This window comes from Poecile atricapillus, chromosome W, assembly GCF_030490865.1.
Source record: "Poecile atricapillus isolate bPoeAtr1 chromosome W, bPoeAtr1.hap1, whole genome shotgun sequence".
NCBI lineage: Eukaryota > Metazoa > Chordata > Aves > Passeriformes > Paridae > Poecile > Poecile atricapillus.
The window spans coordinates 30294335-30319721 of NC_081288.1; the positions used below are offsets into that span (position 1 = coordinate 30294335).

Below are 25387 nucleotides of genomic sequence, written 5' to 3' on the forward strand. Positions count from 1 at the left end.
ATTTAAGTTTGATAAAGGTGTGGTCTAATTTTTGACTGAATGGGAGAGATTCTACCCCACTTTCAGCATACTTTAAGTCCATAGTTTGCTCTATTTACTACACCTACTTTTGCTGACTACAAATACTTTTTGCCTTGTAATCCTCAGATTCATTATCAATTTTTAAAAAAAAAAATTATTTGTCAATATACTTACTAATTTTTTTGACACCTCCTGGGGTATTTGTTGTTTACTGTATGAATCCATAATATAATCAAGAAGTTTCTGCTGTTCTGGGGTAAATTCTACCTTCTCCTATACTGGCAAAAAAAAAAAAAAAAAGCCCATCATGAAATGCAGTCATAGAAATGATGTAGCATTTCTTGTTTTAGGCAAAAGATATGCATCTATTTTTCACCATTTGGAGACCAAGGAGATAAGATGTTTGCTTGTCACTGAGGCTTTTACAGAATGGTACAGAAGAGAGGTCTATAATGTTTTTAAACTGCCTAGGTTTGTGTGGCTAATTATCAGAAATAAGGAAATTTTTGGCAAATAATGATCAAGTTTTAATATCACATCTCACTGTATGTGATATACATACCACCAAAAAATACTGCATGGATCTTACAGATGCTTTACAGGGTTTTGACTAAAAATATCAGAACTACTATAATCAAGTATTTCCTTGACTTAATGGAAGATAGAGTTTTATTCAATACATGTAGCTCCAGAGGGTTTTCAATAATCTTTTTTTTATTCACTGTACTAGATGCATTTAACAAAAAATCACATCACCACTACTATAAGAACTATTACAAGAATTCTCTTACCCTATATATTTTAGTTGTAGAAGTTACTTGTTTTGCATCATGGCCTTCATTGTCTTCATTGACTGTCTGATCTGGGGGCTGCTTCACATTTTTCCGTAGCCTTTTTGACTTGCACTGTATCTCTGTTAAGAGACCTAGGACACATAATGCAACACAAAGCAATTTGATTTATATATGCCTGAGGCACCGAAGAGGTACACAAAAATGCCCTTTACACCAACAACCCCCTTACCTGTGCATGTCCTCCTGAATGTGTCATTATCTTTGAGTCTACTGAGACAAGCTAGGCACACGCTATGGCCCACATGGAGCTTATCTGCAGAGCAAAACAATTGGTTCTGCTGACCCAGAATCCACACACTGAGCATGTCTGGGGTTTTGCTTTGGACCAGGTCTAATCTATTCTTACAGGCAAAAGGCCCATTAGTGATGGGAGTTTGCTGGATTGCACTTTTGGCTCAGTTTTATACAAGAGAAAAGCCTTTCCTGTGCTCCAAGACCTGAACCAAAGTGCAATAAATAAGAACAGCTGGAAGACTGTCATCAAAATAATGCTCTTTTGCTCTGATCCAAAAGAGTGATCAAGGTGCAGGTGTTCTTACACAGAGGGCCTTGGATACTTTCAAGAATCTTTAAGCAATATTAGGTCTGTTGTGCAGAATCTTTGGGAAGAAAGCCTATGCAAAAGAGGGGACTCCCAGGCTGTAGCCATTACTGTGTCACTACACAGGTAGATCAACAGCTGAAAACGTAGACTCAGAAGAAACTCAGACTGGCAAACATACCTTTAAAAAGTATTTAAGAAGTAACCCAGCTGGTCTTGTTATTTTGCTTTTCATTGTATTAGAGGAGTGCATAAAGCCCTGGTTTTATTATAGAGTTTCACTTACAAAAAAAGGATTTTTGCATATGTAGTTTGGGATTTTTTTCTTTTTTTTTTTTTTTTTTTTGTTCTAGACTACATTGCAGTACCTTGAAGCAGGAAGCATCCTTGTGTGGATGTCATAAAAACTATCAGTTTTCTTGTGCTAACAAAAGAAACAAACAATAGGTACCCTAGACAATATGTGAAAGAGAGTCAGAAATCACAAATGAAAAAGAAAACACCTAAGTATTCATCTAAAAATAAACTAATCAGCACAGGACTTCTTTTCTTTCTTTTCTTTTCTTTTCTTTTCTTTTCTTTTCTTTTCTTTTCTTTTCTTTTCTTTTCTTTTCTTTTCTTTTCTTTTCTTTTCTTTTCTTTTCTTTTCTTTTCTTTTCTTTTCTTTTCTTTTCTTTTCTTTTCTTTTCTTTTCTTTTCTTTTCTTTTCTTTTCTTTTCTCTTTAAAAATGCAGAGCAGGAAAAGAGGCTCATTCAATGAGTATATGATGTGGAGGAAGATACCATGAAACCAATGAATCTCGTTGTGAATGTTTTTAATTTCCTGTTTAAGCCCTATATAAAATGACCTACCTGAACCCCTGAGAGAAGAGGAAATTTACATGATTAAAATAAGACCTGCAAAGAATACCTTGAAAGGTAGGAATAGGAATGATGGAGATAATAATTGGTATCAAGCCATGTAATTTGTGGTGCCACACAGTGCCATAGATTTCTTTTTCTAAATTATTCAGTGCATCCTTTGGTGCTATTAATGGGCTTGTGCTGTTTTCCACCAGCTTAGGATCTGGTCTATTGCCTTCCTAGGGAAAATTTGCTTTACATTTGCCTTAAGCATTAAGACAGATTTTTCTCATGCTTCTTGCTAATTAAGTATTACCTTGATATTTTATTCTGGCTCCATGTAAGTCATCTGAAAAATTTTTGTGTGAGACAGAATGTCACTTTTTAGCTCAGAGATACCTAAGTTTCAATGAGTATTAAATTCCAGGAAGAGTGGCAGAACCTGGGTCTTCCCTAGGTAGACATTTCACCCAAGAAACTTGCAGTTTAGATCCTTTAAATGACTGAAATTGATGGGTAGTAATTTTGGTCTGTCTGTAGTTTGCACATAAAGGGCAGGAGAAAGATTGTTGAGTAGCTGTGCCATAAATATTTATAATACTTTAGCTCCTTGTTCCAAGGGAAAAAAAGAATCCACAGAGCTTGCAATTACAATCTTACAAAATGAGTAAGTGAAACAAAGTTCAAGGTAACCTTTTATTTCCTAGTCATACTTTTTCAAATAAATGCCCTACACTACTACAAGTTTCATGTTTTACTGTCCTAGGTTGCCTTGAACTAAAAGCAATTATATGGCACACTCCTACTTTAAAGCCATTAAATGGTGCCTTGCCAAACATCCTCATTGCAGTGCATTAGAGCACACTTATGGTTAAGTCATGAGCAACACAAGATACCCTGTGTTTCCATTGCAGAGAGAGAGTCAAATGGCAGTGGCACCCACTGGCTTTTATTTCCCTTATGCCAGCTTGTGAAAGTGATAGGCCAATATAAAAGTTTCATGTGGTCCCAGTCAGTATTATTTACGCTGACCTGGTTGGTTTTTTTCAGCAGTGGGTTGTTGGGTTTTTTGCTGCACTGAGTGACTCAAGCTATTTTGAATCCTCAAATTTTTGAAACAGTGGATTGGGGGTGAGCTCCACAGGGGAGTTATTTTCCTCTAACAATGAAGGAGTTTTTTCCTTCAAATTGGGATCTGCTCATATATTTATGTATTGCACAAGAATATGTCCTATCTCAGGATCTTTGCAGCCTGTTCAATTTGCAGAATGAAAGATTAATTACATTATGCTGGCAACACCTTCGAAATATTGATGGAGCTTATTGTTTCTCATATAACCAACAGTTACTATAGCATTTTCTGATCAGATTGAAGGATAGAAATATATTAAAAATTCCACGTAGATTAATTTCCTGTATGAACCTAAATTGATTTCACACATACGTGTATGCTAAAGCGACTGGAGTCATCAAGAAAAATAAATTGTAGTCCTGTTCATGGAAGGCAAAAGAGCAGATGTTTACAGAGTATTTTCAGGGGCAAGCTTACAAAAATAGTGCTATAACTCAAAGAGGAGCTTTAAACATGTTAAAAGATGCACTCCAATATCCCCATTATTCTAAGTTATCCAATTAGAAGCTAAATAAAGTTTATAAACTGTCAGTCTGAATAGAATATTTTTCTTAATATGAAACATTATTAAAATCCATCAGGTTCATTTCTGGAGACCTATGTGTCTATGAGTTCTACCTATGTGTCTATATGCAAGGCAGGAAAATCTATAGCACCATGAGAAAAGCTAATGAGACTATAAAAAAGGGCTAGCCCTTACCCAGCTTGGCCTGACTGCTGGGTGAGGTCTGGGAACATACATTTGGCAAGTCCACAGAAACTTCCTGCTAGCAACACTCCCGCTCTTTTCTTGAAAATGGCATTATGTATGTGCCAAAACTTGGACTTGGCCAGCAAGAACTTGACTAGGGGAGCCCCAGAAAGAGTAGGAAAGAAAAGCACCAGGAGTTTCCTGCTTTGGCTTCCATAACACTGCAAACCCCTCACTCCTGGGGAGTCCCCCACGGACTCACTTCCCCTGCTCCTTCCTACGCACACAGAGTAATAGCTGGCATCCAGTGCAGGACTGGCCTTCCTTCACCATTTGCCCAGCTCCTATGCCCTCGCATTCCTGACCGCCAATTAAATCCCATTGCTTAAAAGTGCATTTGTCTTCCAACAAGGTTTGATGCACAGGCACGGCATCTTCCTTCATACACTTTCCACCTGCCAAAAGACATCTTTTGTAACTTTATTATCGAGACCAGACCACTCAAGCAAATACAGTATTGAATGCCCACTCTGACTAGATGATGCAAATACCTGTATACATACATTCAGCTAACATTCCCATCTGCTTGCATTTCCTTAGACGGCACTCCTGACATTTTCTCCTCATGTACATGTCCATCTCGCAGTTGCCTCCGTTTTTACACTTGTATACTGCATTTTTTGTGATGCTTCTTCTGAAGAAACCTGCACAAAACAACAGTGATGTAGATGAAAGAAAACTCTCAGAAGAAAATGTCATCGAGGTGAAGTTCACCTCCATCTGCACTGAATTTTCTGAATGACACGTGTTCTGCCAGACCATCAGCTTCTTTCAGCGCCTGGATGACTACATTCTTGATCCTTGTACTGACAACAGTGCCCAAGTCATATAATTTAATACATGAGCCCAAACACTAGATGTTAGTCCAAAGTCCTGAAATTGTGAATGTTGGGAAAATTCAGACCCAAACCTGAAACCTGCCAGTAGCAGGCTGAGCACCAGCACTAGAGCCATAGGGTGATACATACAAACAGCCAGTGAAAAAACAAAAGTCTGTTAAGTCTCTTGAGGTACCAAATGTGCAGAAAGAGAGCTGAGTAACTCTTCACCCTTCCCCCAGTTCCTGGGAGCAACAGAAGCTCCACATACTGGTCTGCTCACCCACCCCCAAGTTTAATAAGGAAGCTGCGCTGTATCTACCTATTGTACATGTGGCCTCCACCCCTGTTTACAGTAGATACTCCAGCCTTATTCACTAAGTATTGTCCACTTGATGAGTTAAGCAGTCACCTAATTTCACCTGCACATGCAGTTCTACTGTTACTGTCATTGGATTCACTAAAAAATTGCACAACAATCGCTGCAAACAGCACCTGATACAAGAAACTGAGAGGACCCCTCCTAAGTCTGTCCAAATCTCCTATTTGGCTGCTGCCCATATGTGAGAGCAGCACTGTGGAAAAAACATGGGGTACATAAGACTCTAAATGTGATTAAATAAGGGTCATCACAAAGTAACAGAATCTTTGCTATCTATGTTTCCTGAATTTTTAGTGTTACTTACTGTGCCATTGTAATTTTCTTACACTGCCCTTCACATGGCAGAGACTATTCAGCATCAGCTACAGTGGGAACCAGTTTTCCTCCCCATGTGAGGGCACGTTTCTGAAATAAACTCCTGGGAGCTTCTTCTGCTAAATCACTGATTTATACTGTGCTTCAAACTAGAGCTCTGTGTACATTTATATTAACCAGAGCTATTCAAAAAGCTTTTGCTTTCTTATCACCACTGCCTGGCACAATAAAGCTATTGTCTTCCAACCTGGCGCTCTGATGCATTAAAAGGGGGACCAGATAAGAGCCAGTCTCCAGTACTCAAATCATAGAGCAAATTCAGTTGTGAATCTAAAGGATTGTCTGTGTGTTTGCAGAATTGTGCATTGTCAGATGACAATTTCCCAAATTTGACCCATGGATTTATACTTGCCTAATCTCTTCCAAGCACCAGGGTGTAGCAACCAGTAAAACAATTCCACTACCTGGTCACAAAAAGTCTGGCATTTCTCTAAATCTTCTATAGTTCCTGCTTGAAATCTCCTCTATGCTGTCTGTTTTATTGGCTGCTCTTCAAACAAACACAGTTGACTGGCATCAGTCTCTTTTGAAATGCAGATTACTTAGAACCTCCAGAAGCCCCAGGCATTATTTTTATTCATCACTCACATGGTTTTAATACATTACCATTTACTGGTAACGGAAGGAAAAAAAAAGCTGGATTTAAGCTGCAAGTTCTCACTGCCAGTTAAAGGCAATTGCTTTATATAATTTATAATTTTGTTTGTTAATTTTAAGTCCTGCAGTTTATGACATTAATTAGTAGTAAATGTTGAAAAGCTCTGCACAGATATTTATAATATTCTAAGACTGATTGATCACTCTATCACTCAACCTACTCACAAGGTGTGCATTTACTCCTTCATGGAGAAAGAAAGAAAAATAATTTTGGTAATTTTTTTTTTAAAGATATGTAATAAAGAAGAGGCAAAAACATGGATGCAAAAGCTAGGAACAATCAAGATTCAAGCTGCCAAATAATTTTTGTTGAAAACTAAGGTTTTGAAAAAGTGAAATGATGTGAAATGAAAAGTGATTTTTTTTTGGCAAAAGCTAGTTTTAACCGTATTCTTGCTTCAGTTTTTTGGGGAAGGGACTCTTGAATCATTGTCTTCTTGAACAGACTTCATAATTAATTTTGAAATTAGCTTCTCATATGAACAAAATTTCTGTGTTTATTACTCAGTACTAATTCAAAATTAACTTAAACTGCTAGAAATACTTATATATGGCTTTCTATAACAGGAAAAATTTATATAAGGAATACTATAATTCAAAGGTAAGACAGAACCAGCTTATGGTAAACTAACAAAGGGTTAGTATACCCAAAAGCTGAAGGTTTTTCTGGTACAGTCTAACTTTCATCTGATCTCGCCAAATTACAAAAAGCTCATGTTGGCTGGAAATGTTGAATTTGCTTTGTTCTCAGAGAGTCATGAATATAATTAATTATGGTAGAGCTGCTCCAATGTTACAATGCTGATATTTTACTTGCGGAAATTATGAAAGTTGAAGGAGGGCAGTTGTAAAAAGAGTAGATGAAAGCTTTGGAAATATCTCTGTTTGGCATCCTGATGGGTTTTAAATCTAAAAGTTTTTGAAGTTCACAGTTGCTAACAAAGCACCTGCTCTGCTCTCTCAGACTATCAGGACATCTTCCAGGGTTCCTTCACCCCATGCCCCCATGGGGGTGTTAGTGTGAGGAGATTAGAGAGGAACCCTTTGCAAGAGTCATTCTAGTCTGGTGTAAGACACATCAAGCAGTACAGGAGTGGTTTGAATGCTGCAAAAACTCCTACTGTAAGCCTGCATGGAGGGGATGTGTAACTAGTTTTTCACAGAACAATAGAATGGCTTGGGTTGAAAGGGATCTCAAAGATGGGTGCTTTTTGTTTCAACAGAACTTACTCTGTGGCTTTATTAAACAAGCAGAACATTGTGTCACACTTGTTCTGTAACACCTAGCAATGGCCCTTAATACCCTGTAAAACTATCCAGGCTGAGGCTGTAATAGAAGGACTTTCATGTCAGTCTGCAAAGATTGTTTTAGAAATGGTCTCCACAGTAGCAAGTTTAAAACAGTGTATTGCTCCTTGTACTGTAAATATTATGCAAAATACTAATGAAATAGTTCATACATATTTGTTAATGGATGGTAATATATTAAAAAATATATACATATATATATATCTCAGTACATACTCCTGCCAATATTTTCAGATGGATATTCTCATGAGGACAATAGATAAGATACTAATATTGTTCCATCTGCCCAAGACAGAAGACCAAAGAAAAGGGAAAGTGTTGCTGAATGCACTACCCAAGAACGAAATTTAAAAAAATAAAATTAACATATTCATCACAGAGGATTGAATCCCATAAAAATATGTGCAAAGCTTCTTCCTTTGAATAAGAACACCCACTGCATCAATGGAGGAGAGGTGCTGCAAGGTGATCATTAGTCCTACAGAAAGGAACCTGCATACCATTTTGGACACACATTGAGCGTGAATTAGCAGTCTTGCTGCCAAAAAGAAGGGATAATCTCATACTGAGGTGCAAGACAGACATGTGAGGTAGTTATCCTACTGCACTGATAAGAGCACAACTGAAGCACCGAGCCTAATTTTGGTGTCCATGTTTTCACATGTATACCCCTGTGAAGAATTCCACAGATATCAAGAATGATCAAGAGATCTAGGAAACATAGTATCTGCTTTGCCTTGTCAGACAGAATTACTGTTCTCAGCATATCTCTGTACTGAATCAGCTGGTACTTTAGTCACCTTTAAAGTTTATTGTAGAAACAGAATCCATTATCTTTAAGTAATTCAGCTTTTACTATGTTTGATCAAGGGTACTATTCTTTCTAACTGATGTTGCAGTCATGAAACAGAACAAAAACATAAAATAGATTATCCCAATAAAGCAGTAAAATTACAGTTACATAGAGTGATTCAAACTGAATCAGTAGGGAAGTGGATGCACTTTTCCTTTCCCCATGGATTTTAGTCTGAATATTTACCTGATAGCTTTAACTTTTCTTCTAGAAACATTGTATACGTATTTCAAAGTGTAATTTTATGTCTTTGAAAAGTTTCTCACACATTTAATACTGAAGTTAATAAAGAGGAGGAACAGCTTACTAACAGAATAAATGTATCATTACTTGGAATAGTCAAATCATGATTGAATTTAACCTGATTTATAATGACAACCTTAATATGAGTTAATTCACAGTTTTTGACTTGGAGACTATTTACTCAGACAGCAGAAAGAAACTAATCTCTTATTTATTGCAATTATTGAGATAAGCTGTGTGAGCCTTGACTGTATTCATGTTTCAAGTGCTCAGCTATTGTGGTCTGGTTTTTTCTGTTAATTTTTCTGGCCATAATGTACCTCAGTCACAAATTATATTATACCTCTTCAGGTATAATATTTGACATAACCTCCTGTCCCTCTCTGCTAAAATATCTGACAATCATGTTTACCATAACAGCAGTGATTTTCTACATCACATTTATCCTGATAATAATATGTAAATAATGTTCTTCTAAGAAGCAAGATATTTGTCCTACAGATACATTCTTCTTCCTGAAGAAACTCCCTCCCTAGAGATAGGGGCTATCCTTAGAAGAAAGTATAGAACTAGAAATCCTTTCCTTTCACAAACCTGAAATATCACACACCTATCATATCCTCTGGGAGCAGGGGGAAAGAGAGTCCCTGGGAACAGCCTGCAGGTGGGGGCTGACAGCTTTTGCTTCCCTTCAATGCCCACTACCAGAGGCACTTGGGCTGGTTTTTAGCTATCTTCTAGGGCAGCCTGGCACTCAGCTCCCAGGGGCCTCCATGGGCTTGTTCCTTCCACAGGCAGAGAATGGCATGAAGAGCTTCCAGGGAGAGCAGAGTCAGGCTGCCAGTCTCCACAGAGAAGCTGTCCTTCAGTTCACCAAAAGCTAATGGTGCTCAAGAGCCGTAGGTTGGCCTGTTATGCTGTGTAACCGTAAGGCAATGGTAGAAGACACTGGCAGTCTGTCTTGGGGAAAATATAGTATAGGGTACACAGGATCCAAATGTAAATCTCTAAAATGCTTAATGATTTGTATAAAATTAACAAACCCAAAACACCTGAGAAGCTGCTGTGCCTATTAGCTGAATGGATTTCATCCTACCTTTACATCCTTCACAAGTAAGGGCATTATAGTGATACCCAGAGGCTTTGTCACCGCAGACCACACAGAGCTCTTCTCCTTTCACTCTTCCTGTGGAGTGACCCAGTCTAGGCTTTTTGGCTGCAGGGATATCCATTATCTCTGTCTCCCTTGTGAAAAAGGTCTCTGAGGGTAACCTCCTGAGTTCATACATCCCAGAGGAATACCATTCCTCATGCTGCGGAGGGTAGAAGCCTAGGTTGGAGTAATAAGGTGGCGATGAGATCTGAGGCTGAACTTGGGGAAATGGCACATTGTTGTACTGTGCATAAGGTGACACATCTGCCTCTTGCACTGGAGAACTCATTGGTTCTGAAAGGACACCTGGAAAATAATAATGCAAAACCAATTTCTATTACTACCATGAAATTGTAGTTATCAGAGACGTTTCCACTTCCAGACATCTATCTCAAAAGCCAGGCACAAACATAAAGACTGCATTATCTAAACTCAGATTTGCTACACAAATACACTGCAAGAAGTTTCAAAAATAATTTATTCATTCTCAGACATTCCTTTATAATTGGTGGAAATGTCCGACACTGGCAGTTACACCAAAAAAAATCTTGAAAAACGATGTGCAGGTAATAGTATAATTGTTCAGTTTACAAGAAAGAGGAACCCCACCTCAGAGAAGTTAACAGCCCAAATTAGGCCTAAAAGCAAATGGAAGAAATCCAAACAAATGGCAAAAACCCCATGGTATTGGCAAAGGTTAAACCAAGGCTCAAACATCATGCTAATTTGTATTTAATTTTGAATGAATACATCGATGCAGACAAAAACTGCACTAGGGAAAAATGACAAGGGTAAGGCTTAATTAGAAGACAGAAAACATGAAATAAACCTTCAAGAAGAGCCTGAAATAGTAAGGTGAGGTTACCAGGGAAGAACAAGAAAGATACTCCTTCTATAAGTGGTGAAATGCAACCTTCTCACCATCCAGCCTCCGGCAGCCAGCCAGCCTCTGCAGCCTGGTCCCCTGCCCCTACAAGCCTGTGCCATTCAGTGCAGCTGTGCAGCTCTCAGAGGAAGCACCTCTGAAAGCCAGCATTAGTCACCTCAGAGCCAGCAGCAGACCTGGCAGTGGCACAAGGAGTGGCAGCCTTTCCTGTTGGGATCAACACGGTACCTGGAAGTTACCTTAACCTTGCTCATTAAATAGCATATTTAAAACTGCAGAAAACTGAACTCTCATTTCTTTTCTGCACTCCAAGCACAACAACATCCAGCAGTCCCTGGATGGTGTAGGTAAAATCAAGTCCACATCACACAGCTGAAAAGCTGAATTTAAAAGTTATTTGCAAACTATTTCTTATTTTTTTTTGGAGACAGACACGTCTTGCTGCTTCGTGAAATCACTGACTCAATTCCTTCAATAGTTCCAAGAAGAGAGGAGAGTCTGTGAAAAATAGAGCATGTTTCCAGGAAGGTGACCAGTCCAGTTTTTTTTTAATCAACAGCAACATTTACAAGGAAACCATAGATTAATGTTCATTGATGACCATCACTTACCAGTGCTTCAGAAGAACTCCAAAAACATTTTTGCTGACATAAAATTGGTCCCAGATAAGTGCCCTTCTTTTATGAGAAATTAAAAACAATGAAGAAGTGCTAACAATTAAGAAGAGGAAACATCTGTTATGATGTAAATAATTACAATCTACAGTGGGGGATCCAGTTAATGGCAGAAACCTTTTAATTACACCTGCTTTTTCACTTTCAAGGTGTCACACTCTTGCTCTGCAGCTTTCTGCCCCTCCTATTTTACCTTGCTGCAGAAACCATACAAGTGTTTTGGGTTTGTGTGATCACTCTATTATTGCTCACAGCACATCTTTGCCAATAACAAGTGTTGAAGTCCCAGTTCTAGCATAAGCAGCCAGATGTACGTCTGTAAAAATGTGACACATTGAATAATGGTGCCCTTTATTACCAGCAATTAGTTTATGGTTGCATTTTGTTGCTCCAGAAGAGGCCAGGGCACCAAGTGCTACAGTGGCAAAAGCAGAGTAGCAGAAGGCACTCCCCAAATCCAAGGTTATGCCATTTAAACAAAGAGTACAGACACACAGAGGGCATCTGGGGACTCTATGAAAGAGCCTGGAAGTGACATTACAGCTTCATGCATCAGATGTAAGCTGTCACTGATACCTGCCAGCCACAGTGGTGACAAAACAAGTAAAGGGTGAGGACAACAAAGATTTGATGTCCAGTATAGGTTTAATGAGTCTTTGGCTGTATTTACCGCTTGTTGAGACTGCTGCTCCTGAAGACTGGTCAAGGTATTTCAGGTACAGAAGCTGGGGTTAGTTGTGGGATACACAATCGCTCAGTCTCCCTTTGGAAAGGAATCTGCTCGCTGTGGAAACCTAAGTTTTCATTTGCTTATTAGTAATAGGTTAATTGAGTTTTCTAAAAGAAAGTGGGATAATCCCAAAATGGAAAGGAAGAAACTGTTGATTTTTAGGTTTCTGCCATACACAGGAAACTCCACAAAAGCTGTATACCAGCCTCTTGAACTGCTTGGGCCTCTGAAGGAGCAAGAAGAGACAGCAACATTCCTTCCACAGGAAAAAATCTCAGGGCTTGTTAAAAAAACTCAGGGCTACTAAAGAACTGCAGCACATCCTGAGACAATACTGGGGGTTTATTTAAACAACTGTAGAGCCATTTGTGTTACAAGTATGTTGAGAAAAATCTTCCCAATCATTAGTTCTACTCTGTTTCCAAAGGAAACAAACAAAAAAATATGAGTCTTAATTAATGAAGTTAAATACAGGGAAAAAAAGCCAAACAGCCCACCTCCTTTTTTCTTTCCATCAGACACATCATTAAACAATTTAGCTGAACTGAGTCCATGCTCAGATCAGTGGAAGGGAAAAGGAAAAACAGAGAGGTTTGAAAGAGACTGAGAACATGGTCTTGTTTTACACAAAACAGACTGACAGCTTAAACTCTGGGAAGTCCTCAAAGACCAGTATGATTTTTGAAGATAATTAGGTTGCAACTGTGTAGGTTTTCCCACTTTAGCTTGAAGTTTTGAGGGTTGTTTGGTTTTGTTTTGGTTTGTTTTAAGTAGACCTGAGCATCATGATGTACCTGTAGACCTGTACATGAGAGTCTAGACCAAATAATTTCTTATCACAAAAGAAAAGTAATCTTATCTTACCCAGCAGAATGTACATAAGCTTTTCTCCAGATATATGTATTAGTAGAGGTCTGGGACAGACTGGTCTCATGCAACTAAAACATGAGCAGCCCAGTAAAATCATTGCAGTTGCAGTACTATAAGCAGTGAAAGTGAAATCAGAAATGAGCTCACTGGACTACACCAACATTTTGTTTGTGTGGTCTTAAATATTTTGAAACATTTATCTCTTTTTCCTTTTGGAAGGATACCTTTCAGATTTTTAAGGAAAGAATATTTAAGCAAGCACAAATATTAAGTTACATACACCTGCAGATTTTTTTCTATTTGCAAATCTTATATTTTGTAAATAAGCATTTTTCAATTAAAGCCGTTCACAAAAATATCAAAAGCTCACTAAAAAAAAGTGAAACCTTCACATGCATGTGATCATTGTTTTTCAAATATTTTTTCCACTTGCAACTAAATCTTATTAGAGAGTTTTACTTCTGTTACTTTAAGTTTTTACACAGAATATTTTACATGAAACTTTAAAAAATATTTGAATTGTATAAATATTCTTTGAAGGTATAAAGAAACTGTTTTCAGTTCACAGAATTATATTGAGATTCTTTGTAAGCTAAAGGTGATTTTATGCAGAATATTACAGAAATTACAGAAATTACAATGAGATCACATTTTAAAGTAAAAGTTATTGTTCCACTAATATAAAGGTCAACAAAGAGAACTAAATTCTAATCAGGCTTAAAATATGAATCCCTGGCTCTCCTTCATTATTCCGGAAGGAACATAATAAAATAAAAATATTCAGAATTAGGTAATTCAGAAATCACAGCATAGCCATTAATAAAATTCTGGTTTAATTCTGAACAAATTATTTGCATATCTTTTGAAGATCACTTGGTTTAAAAAAATCTAATAGCATCCTACCATTTCAATGAAGAGTGCAAGAATAGATAACAAAAATGTCCAGGTGAGAATATGGCAATATCCTACCTCAGGCTGTTTTCAGTCTGACCATGCCTTGACAAAAAATATTCTCCTTAAGGTGCCTCAGTCCTCATTTCTCTCTCTTTTTCTTTTTACCTCCTAAAGTCTATATATACATGAACCTTCTTTAGTCTGCTTTGTCTGTGTCCTGCTCACTTCTTTACTGTGAGAACTTTCTTTAAGACTAGAAAGGAGTGATACAGACCAGAGGTTATATAGTTTACTAATTAACTTCATTACAAGCAACTTGTTTGTAAAAGCCGGAAACAATGTCTGTTCCCAGTATGGATTTACTTGGATAAAATGTGGTCACCAGTTTGAGAGGATGCCTCCAAGTAGCCTAACCATTGTATTTTTGTACCTATTGTGGTTTAGTTACAAGAAAATTCTGTATCAATAAATATTTGGTAAGGTCAGGTGGTTCTGTGCAATTGATTAACCACTCCAGTATCACAGAAAGCAAGTTTTTTTAAGTGCAGAAAGGTTACGTTCTCAAAAAAAGGCCAAAGTGCTCAGACCACACTGGACACACCTGTATGACAAGATAGAATGGTTTGGGCTGGAAGGGCCATAAAGATCATCTAGTTCCAAACCCTGCAATAGGAAGGGTCATCTTCCTCTTGAACAGGTTGCTGAAAGCCACATCCAATCTGTCCTTCTCATTAAATTTTTTACTCACATTGCCCCTCTGTTTCGTTTGGCTCTCTTAATAATTATTATGCTTCCAATGTTTTCTGTTTTAATTTGTGCTGGTTTGTTTCTCTTTGATTTGGGGGTCAGTTATGAGCCTAATTATCTTCTCTGCAGGGATGAAGCCAGATGTTGCATCAACTGCCAGGTGGTGCTAACGACAAGAAGTTATTTAACATATCTTATGATCCTGAAGCTGTTTAATCGGTTTGGACACTTGACCCAAGCAATTTTTTATTACTTTTATTACTGTTGTTTATTAAAAAAGAAAAGAAAACAAAACCAAAACCAAAAACCCCAAAAACCAAACAGTGGCAACAACAACAACAAAAAAAAAAAACAGGAACCAAAAATCCACAAACCAAACCAAACAAAAAACCAGAAAAAATATGCAGATTTAACTAAAAGGAGTCAGCCTTTTAAGCTCTTCTTAGACACTGTTCTGTGTCCACAACAATTTTCAATGATATTTGTTATCCTTTCATTAAGAAGTTTAGCTATAATGGTTCTTTTTCCCCTTTGTTGCATGTAATTTATTTTTTTTTATTCTTCCTCATCCTTTTCAGTACAGCTTGTAAGAGTGTTAATTTCCCACAAAGCCTTCTTTCCCAACTAGGGACATGTACAGTGAGGGTGGCATTTCTTGTCTAGTGATATTTTAATGTCACATTACAAGGAAACATTTTCAGGCCATCAAAAAAATACTTGAAATACCTGAAAATGCTTGAAATAAGTCTTCATTCGAACTAAGCATATAATTTTTTTTCAGCTTCTTAGAAATAATTCCATTTCTGATATCTGAAGTTTCACATTTAGTATCTTGCATACTAGCAGCTTCTACATAAGATGCTTTCACGGAAAATAGAACGGAGCTAGTACTTTAGAGGCCTGCTACTTACTTATCATAGAAATGATAGTTTGAGTCACATACTCTATATATTTCAGGTGCCACAGAAATATAAAACCTTTCTAAATCACCTGAGGAGAGAGAGAAAGAAAAGCAGATTTGCAGGAGGACAGGGTGGAAGGGAAGGACCCTCACTCTAGCTAAGCTAAAGATCCCTCCTCATTTGCATTTTGAGGCTCTTTTCCCAGGGGCTTAAACTGCAGAAGTGATAAACTATGGTTAAAACACACTTGAAATGGCAGCATACAATTTTCATCTACTGAAAGGTAGAAAAGCTTTTTCCTGAAACCTGCTGCATCTAGAAGTCTTGAGGCTAAGGATGTAGAAGTGCCCTGGAATTACCATGGTGATGACGCTCAAAGCACAGGCAGCTCAGAATTGACATTTCTTTTGAAAGAGCTGAACCTGGAGCTAATGTTTGGAGATGCAATTAGATTTGCTTCTGAAGGTCTTAGAACACTCTCCCCATAGACTGAATAAAGCATAGTGAAAACAAATATATTTCCAAGGTTTTTTTATAGAATGTGAGTATGCATCTTTGGATAGAGGAGACTGGTTTTTATAAAGGGTAATGTTTGTAAGCCAGCAATTCTTCATTTTTGAGCTGCAATGTATGAAAAGACCTAAAAGAAACACGCATTATAAGGACCATCTAAAAGAAAAGCTTTCTTCCTGTTTTCTGGGGTACACAAGTCACTTCCTGCCAAAACTGAATGTCAAAAATTGCAAATAAATTACAATGATAAATAATTGAGAGGCAAAACCATTCCCTACAAGTGTTTTGCCTAGATGGAGTCATATTTTCAGAATGAGTAACTTTCTCTGTGCACTTGGTTGCATATTATTTCTGATAGGCTTTCTTCCAGCTATAAAAGCAAAACAGACACAGTATTATAGTGACACTCTACAAAACAAAAGTCAGCTTAAGTGAAACACAGCAGGAGTGCTAAGTTTTCTTCCTAATGGGACCCCTGATTCAACTCCTTAATACATTATTTCGTTCTGTTACAGAAATGTCAGTTTGAATTAAATCTCCATTGTGATAAGCTCTGAACACCTAAAATGAGAGACACAATCCCTCTTGTGAAAAATTCACAATTTGTAAGTAAGATTACCCTGTGGAGGAAAAGTTTTTTTATATTCACATTCTTGTATTTTCAAGCAACATTATAATTATTCCTTAAAAATAATGAAATAATTAATGAAAACTTAGATACTGGGGGGGAAATTTCTTGACAAAGCCCGGAAGTAGCTCAGGTATGCAGGAGTTTTGAAAGATGACTGGATATAAGATTTGTTGCCCTAGATTTGAACATCATTCTCCTCTCTATGCATTGAATATCATTATCCTCTACATCATGGCTTGACATTGGAATTAAGAGGTAACAAAGGAGTTGTCTAGCTGCTAGCATATATTTCTTTTAACAACTCCACAACATTTCTCCAACCAAACCCCAAAACAAAGAGGGATAAAAGCCAGTAACACACAATAATGGAGTGGGTTGTGCTTATCATTAGTGAAAAAGCTTTAGTTTAGCTGTATGGAGCCAGGACACTGCAAGTGGTCTGACTTGTATAGATGATGGTCCTGACTTCTAGGAGCTCTGCAGCTGGAGTGTCTCTGGGTGCCAGAGCCCTTCCTTCCATGTCCCAGGCACTACTCTTGTTTCAGACAGGTGAAACTGGAATGTGTTCGGTTTTTCCAATACTCAAAAAGTGAGAATTCTGGTCTTATTTGGACTGTAAACTTCTGAAGTGTTGCAGCATTTTTTGGAGGTCTGTATTGCATTTGAGGCCTTCAATGCATCAAAACTCACTCAATGAAAGACACACTCTTTGTCAAATGAAAGGCAAAAAAATGTATTATTCTCTTTTTTTTCTTAGCAGTACATATATCAGAAAATAGCTTGCCCATGCTTATAAAATATTGACCAAGAATTTTTCACTCATTAACAAACTCATGCTTAGCCTTGAAAAATTCAGTGGAATTGGAGCAAGGAGACTTTCCAACCTGCTTTATAAATTTTCTTGTGCACTGAAATTAATAGGATAAGTTTTTAATGGTCTTAATAAGACAAAGATTTTAATTTAGGTGAAATTACTTTCATAAATTTGCATAATATGACAATGCAAATACATTGCACTATAATTTCATTACAGATTAACTGGAAATATATCTGCTCAGCTTGATTTAAGTGACTCACATGAAGGCAACATCCAGCCTCCATACAAAGGTCTGGTTTTGCCGAATGATCTCCAGTATTAGAGGTGTCACAAAAACAACCCACAGTTTCTGCTGTGAGAAGTGATGAGAGCAACAATGTGCAGGATTACACTAACACCACAGATCTATTGTTTGTTATTCTTCTCATAAGTACTGAAGATTCAAGAAGGTTGGCATGTTTCAGCCACATATCTTTGACTTGAAATTTCAGTTCATTTTCTTCTAGGTTTCTGAGTATAGGACAGCTTGCAATTTCAACCTAAATTGGTGACTTACCAAACAAATGAGGACCTTCAGCAAGAGGAAATCCATCAGCACCAGCCAGCTGATGATGTCCTATTAAATTCATTTCAGATCCCATTTATTCTTCAGTTCAGGAGGAATATGCTGATTGAACAGGAGGTTGAATAGAGACCCTGAAACATATGAAGCAAAAATAATATTTATAGCAAGATAACTAACTTTAGTGTACCTAGTGTAAAGCAGGATACAGGAGGTTGTTTCAATATTTGCTGTAACAAACATTGTCTTGAAATTACAATACCTAATTCAGCCTTTAAGTAAAATGCTGGGTTTTTTCCGTGCTGTGGCATATTTTGTTTGCCCTCTTTCTGTTAATTTTAAATTAATAGTGGTTCATGCCCAAATTTATTCAAATATTCAGACAGAAACACTGGCCCAACCTCCTGAGGGCATGTTGCCCAGCCCCACTGCCATGCAATACCAGTGGTTTGCATTATTTTTCACCACCCTTTCATTATTTCATTGCTTTCACTTACTGAAAAAGTGTAAGTTTATGGCTAGATCAGGAGAACACAGACAGGAAACTTGAGTTTAGTTTCTAGGGACCAGCTCTTTATCTTGTCTTCACTAATTAGTGAACAAGATAAATGGTGACAAGCACAGAAAGCCAAGCCTTGCTCTGGTAACTCGCCCATCCGCTCTCTCTCTGGTCTCAAGCAGCCACAGAGCTCTCGCCTGGGGAGGCTGGGAGAGGTGTGGAAGGTGTGGAAGGGGCTCCCTTGCCCAGCTCACGTGGCTGGAGTGGGCCAGCTCCAGACTGCGCTTGAGGCAGGACCAACAGGGGAATAAGGAGCTCCACCAAGGAGCTTATGTCTCAAGGGCTTATAAAGACACCAAGAGGATTCTGCATAAAGTTGACAGCAATCTGTTTTCCTTTGTTTTACAGTCTTAATTCTTTATTTGGTTTTATTACCGTGGGACTGTCCCTGGGCATTTCCACTCATTGAAGGCATTTGAGAGTTACAGCCTAATCTGCTTCCCAGTGAGGGCTCAGCGTGTTTCTTGAGCAGAAATGAAGTCATCTGACAAAAACGTGAATGCTGCAGGGGGCCCCAGTGCTGAGCAGGCTGGGAAGTAGCTTGTGAGAGCAGCAAGCACACTGTAATTATATTCAGATTTGTCCGTAAGGATTCATTAAGTACTTCTTTAACATAAACAGAGGCCCTCTAATTAGACAGATGCATTTTAAATGTCTGCCCACAGATAATTTAAACAGTTTACTTAGAAATGTCAAAAGCTACTTGTATCACAGACCAGATAGGGTTCTTGTGGCAAATCACATGTAAACAGTCTCAAATCTAGCACAGAAACATAGTTTTGCAACAGCAGAAAAGCTCCCTGTATCCCGGATGGGGTTTGGCAATCAGCCCAGCCACCCCACTAGGTCCACGTTTACTTCCAACCATTTTATTGCCTTGCTGCCTCATTTTCCAGAGAAGTTATCTGCTGAAATCAAGAGGTGGGGCCACCCACGTGGCTCTAAGGTCTTAAAATTTCTGACAGACAGATTTCTCATTAAATACCCATGACAAACCCTTGGGATGGGATTCCTCTTAAAGCCCGTTACAAGTGTTCTGAGATGGGAGAAGACAGCGGCACAGTCAGAACCATTATAATGGCCAGCAAGAAAAACATCAAAACGAGGTATTTTCAGAAGGCTAATGAATATTTTTCTGGATTTTCTTGTTGAAGACCAGAGAAGAGGGGCCATCAGCACCCTCTCCTCATCTCCAAGCCCTTTAATATCTTCCTTGCAGTCCATGGGAATGCAGCCCTTATTGCTCCTTGCAGGATCACCTCTCCCAGCCAGACATGAAGACTGTTCCACCACTGCTACTACTACTCATATCTCCTCATCAGCCCCTGTTTGAGGGCCTCGCTGAAATACCTAACATCAGCACTGGGATTGTGAATATCTGTATGTTCATACAGAATCTAGAATTTATCTCCTTAGGGAATGTTGGAAGTCATATCAAAATACTTCAAACACAGTCCCGAGAAGACATCTACTTAGAAGTATTTACTGCCAATATATGGTCAGATTTTCAATGCATAACTTCTTAGCTTGTAAGTTCTGTATTCTGCATCCTGATAGTTTCTGCTGTAAATAAAGAAGAAAGCAGGCAAGCTGTGTTTCTAAATGCTTATAAAGTGTCTGTTTTTACAGCATCTTCGATATGTCTATAAACTTCTTTCTCGTTTCCTTGAGGACATTCCATTTTTTAACTTATCATTCTATATTGCCTCTCTTTAACCTCAAGAGGGATTCCTTAGAAACTATTATTCTTTGCATACACACACAAAAAGACCCAACCCTCATGATATTAATAGTGCCTTGTTGATAGTAAGAATCTTGAGGACATATTTGTAATAATCTGCGCTATTGTAGTGCATTACGGTTTTTGTGACTCTATGCTTCCTGCCACATAAATTTTTTGTCTGGATGGATTCGGTTCAAGCCAAATGTTCATGATGATTTTACAATTCCCACCATTTTAATACTTCATTTTCTTTAATATATCCACCCGATGTAGACCATTTACTAGATTTCACGGAAGATGTTATTCCTATTTTCTTGGTGTTTCTGCAAGGCACAAGATCACCATAAAAAAGGGCCAGAAATATATTTTCCAATGCATCTACCTTTGGAACTGTAAATTTCCCTGAACACCAAACTGTTCATTAAATACTGATTGCTATTTGGCGTTGATTTTCTCCTGAGTCCAGCTTGCTGTAAGCTATCTAACCTGCATTAGATTTATCCATATAATTAATTTCACATGTATTTAAAAGCAGCAGATACAGGTTTCCAGCTCTAAGGCCAACACTAGGTACACAATACAGAGCATTTAAGCTACATTTACTCCATACATTGTTCAGTTCTGGGGAATAATGTAGGTCACTATATTGGACTTCTCCATTCTGAGGTGTAACAACAAAAACAAAGAGCATCTGACATTTAAAAGCTGAAATAAAGGCAATAGAAGCACAGGAAATCATGCTCTCCAAAATAAGTGCCCTTCAAGAGAAAAGAGGAGGCATGTAATAAATTAGAAAGCTTCGTTTTTCAAATAATTTTTAGTTAATTTTAAATGAAGCAATTTACTCCACCACCTTTGTAGATTAATTTCATAGGCCAAAATATACAGCAAAGAAAAACAGAGATCAGTATGTATAAAGCAAATATGTGCACAACTGCTTTAGATTATTGCCTTCAACTGCATGTTAAGAGCTCAGAATTGCATACTTTTATTACATGTAACCTTTAACATACTTCGAAACAATCAATGGGTAAACATGTTGTATGTTTAACTAAGAAAATTTACATGTATGTTATTATATATAGGGATTGTTTTTTCACTGTATGTCTGTATATACATATTTATTCCAATTTCTTATGGGATATATGTTCATTGAGGTATACAAATACATATGTATACACAATTGGGCTTACCACTGAACTCGAGGTTTCAGCTTTACTGTGGGCTCTTATCTGTGCACTACCCCTGACCTTGCTCTAGTCAATAGTAAAGCTTTCCCTGGCTTATGTGTAAGCAAAGCCAACTCTCTTGCTGAAATAATTAAATCAACTGAGCTAACTGAAAACAAAAGCATCATGGCCTCACACTTTCAAGTAATGTAAAAATACATTTGATCATCAGAAAAGCTTCATGACAGTCTAATTGTGGTTTACCTTCAGAAGAATGACTGAATCTATCTCAATTACTCAGCAAAGGGAGACATATCAAAGCACATGTAGAATCTTTCACAAATATTAGTGAAGTACATTTCCTTCCATCTGTCCCTTAATATTTTCCTATTCTTCACACATCTGACTGCCTATTGAAAGAGAAATTTCAATAACATCATTAATCTATGACCCAATCCAAACATTGTTAACATCAATGGGAAGATAGATTCCCACCTCAATCACAGGCTTTTGATGTGGCCTCATAGACTTTCTGTAGAACATTTAATGCAGTGCCTCAGTTACTTGAGAAGCTGTTTCATTTGCTCACCTGTTTGTTTTAAAGTGTATCAAAGGGACCTGAAAGCAGTAGGAAGATTCATGCTCTCTATTCCCAGCCTGCTGCTCTCAGGTCATTTTGGCAAGCACAGCACTACAGTCAACTACACAGCAACTGATGCAAAATGCAAGCAACCATACAAGCAAGTTTGAGAAGCAGAGGCAGGACTAATGTTTATTAGGAATTTTCTGATATATTTCTTAATATGGAATTTAAAATCAGAGCAGGAAAGAGACACAGGACAGAAAAAAAAAAAAATATAGACTATTCCTTCTTCTTCATTCTGAAGCAAAATCAGGTATCTGAGTCCCAAGTAGAACTGAAAACTCTGTGAGAAGTATCAATGACATTCCTATAAGGAGGTGAGTAACTTCAAAGAGTGGGGCCAGCTTCTGACTCTGCCTGGGATTACCTCCTAAACACCATTTGTGTGTTTCTTGCTTTCTCCAGCATATTTTTCATGTCTCACCTGAAAAAACTGAAAGCCCTCCATTTCTAACTTGGTTTAGGACTGCCATTTAGACTAGTGCAATTCCGATATAATTCCCAATTTCTAGGTTCTCTGTAACACAAAATAGCAATAAAAATAACGAAAGCGAAATGTGTTCCACCACAGTTATAGTTTCCTGAAGATAAATGAGTGGCAAGAGCACTCAGAAAAAAAAAATAAAATTAAAAACTAGCAATGGATTCAAATAGTAATCACTTAAAATTTGAAACCCCCTTTTACTTTTCCTCGTTATGTGAAATATGTGCTAAAATCTTCAACTTTGGAAGATGCACTTGGAATCTGTACACAAAACTGTCAAAGAAAAAACTGTATGAAACAAATACAATTTTCCTTTTCTGGATTTTTCTCTGCTCTCCCATTGAAAACATTTTCTGTTTCTAAAAGGAAAAAAAAACCAAACCAAAAAAAACCCCACCCAAACAAATATCATTTCAAACACAAATGCACACAATTAACTAGATAGCACTGTTGCAAGAAATTCTCAATATCAAACTTATGCCTTCTGTTCCAGTGACGCAAAGAAGCCAGATTTCTAAAAGCAAATTTCGACATGACCTTATTTTTCACCTTACCATTTTTCCCAAAGGAAATTCTTACTATTGAGACAGTTCTGTGGATGAAATTACTTCTTATATTATTCTTCACTTTAATTTTTTTTTTTCTGATCAAAAATTCATTAACATCCACTAAATAATTCAGGTGATAAAATTACTTTTGTATTACACAACAGCAAGAGCTATCAGTTTAAGGAATTATTACTTACTGTTCTTTTCTGGAAGACTGCAGATGGCAGGATGTAAGACAGCTCTCCACTCAGTTCAGTGTCCTAATGATTCTCACATAGGAACATTTTTGTTTTGTTTTTCTTTCATGTTTAGCAGAAGCCTGTAGTGATAACACAATGAATCAAAGCTTGGGTTTATTGGCTCAGTGCCCTAATGGACAAGGATTACTCATTAACAATTCTTTCTTTGCGAAACTCTCCAAACATGGACTGTATTAAAATGTGAATTCCAGCTTGACCATCGGCACAGAGATTTGAGATGCTCATTAATACTCTGGTTGGGTGCAGAGGGGAAGTTAACTCAGACAGTGGGGTGATAGTACCTTGTTGCTAATTATAATAGTTTCCTTGCACATGTACATTTTTATGACATCCTCAGCCTCCTTGTCTTTCCCATCCAAAGATGTCAGATGTTATTCCAAGACATAAACTTGACTTTTAATTCTTCCTGTTATTTTTCACACTTTTTAGGGAGACTGAGCATTACACTGAGTACTGAAGCAGAATAGGCTATAAATTACAGCATCACAGGGATGTGAAGACATTAAAGTTTAATTCCTGTATCTGCAACAGTCTCTAAAAAACTGCAGCATTTTGATTTGGACTCATCACATAAAGCTCTAGACAAGAAACTGAGGCTCCTAATTTTAAATCTATCAGACTCACGCACTACTTGTGCACAGAGGGAGGAAATTGGTACCTGTAGATGGAATACTACATCCTTGACTGGGTTGCACTGTATCTGAAAATGCTGATATGCTGTCACTGACAGAAAGGGGATCTTGAACTACCACATCCCCATTTTCCCTACAGAGGAAATTAAAGTGAAGAGGAATGGATTGAGGCTGTTTTATTTCAACATCCCACCTACACAGGAAACATAATAATTCTCTGATTTGCATTGCTAAACACACCCAATGGCATGAGTAGATCTGCCAGTGATACTGAGACAAATTTCAGTCAGAGGAGACTACTGACAGCATCACTCATGGTGAGTTCATGATTGCCACACAGTATATGATGTCCATCCTTTCCTACATATTTGCACTGTCTGAGCAAGGCTGAATACAAAGAGGCACAGCCTGTGCCTCCTACTTGAGCAAAGAGAGGCACTGGGCAGCAACCATGGTCCTTTCTCTGAGAAAGGTGAGAGCTGCTGGCCCTAAAATTACCAAGAGTAAAATTCCTTCACTTTGCCTCATTTTAAGGAAAAAAAACCAACAACTTAAAAAAGGTATATTAATCCTCAAGCTTTTATCAGGGAAACTCAAATTCTCTATAAGTTCTCTATATTTCTCATGAAAATATTATTAATAATGAGTCTCTTTTATGTGTTCTGTCCCTTGAAAATTCACCTGGTAGGCACACTTGTAGGGTGACAGATTTCTGAAGAGAGCAATGGGAGAATGAAGCTGTGACTGGAAACTAATTCCCCAGGGACTCCTTTTTCCAGGGATTTATGCCTACAGCTCATTCCAGCAGGCAATGGACATATGATAAATACATTTAAGACTAAGGATCTCTGAGTCTTCATTTCTGACTCTCTGAAGACCATCTCTCTTCTGTGAATAAAATCTCTGTTTGACAAATACACATTTAGTAAAATCAACAAAGTACTGTCAAGTAAGAGAATTTTTCCAAAACAACCCTACCCACAGGAAATAGGTGGTCTCTTCAATCAAGCATGCCAGCATCCCAGCTGTCACTTTCCACTGTATCTCCACTCCAGCAGTGCCTAGAAAACCCATGCCAAAAAGCCAATTTCTTTGGTCATCCTGAGTCCAGTGATGGGTTTTGTCCCACACCAGGACAAAAAACAGAAGTGGAGCCAGGAAGTCCAGCAAATGTAATATTGTGTCTGATTGAGCTTTTGGTCTCTTGGTAAG

General features: G+C 37.7%; 1 protein-coding gene across 2 annotated transcripts in view; it reads right to left on the minus strand.

Moving 5' to 3' along the window:
- The window catches only part of LOC131592304 (bile acid receptor-like), a 35845-nt gene extending 12224 nt beyond the window's left edge, over positions 1 to 23621 (minus strand). Inside the window, exons 1-6 of one of the 2 annotated variants that reach the window (XM_058863719.1) lie at positions 23481 to 23621; positions 18152 to 18291; positions 9875 to 10237; positions 4634 to 4786; positions 813 to 946; positions 196 to 294 (exon numbers count right to left, since the gene is read on the minus strand). In XM_058863719.1, the coding sequence (XP_058719702.1) occupies positions 196 to 294; positions 813 to 946; positions 4634 to 4786; positions 9875 to 10237; positions 18152 to 18236 (834 nt within the window). In that variant the 5' untranslated portion in view covers positions 18237 to 18291; positions 23481 to 23621. The remainder of the gene's footprint in view (positions 1 to 195; positions 295 to 812; positions 947 to 4633; positions 4787 to 9874; positions 10238 to 18151; positions 18292 to 23480) is intronic. The other variant, XM_058863720.1, reaches the window with a different exon arrangement.
- Between the last annotated feature and the right edge of the window lie 1766 nt (positions 23622 to 25387).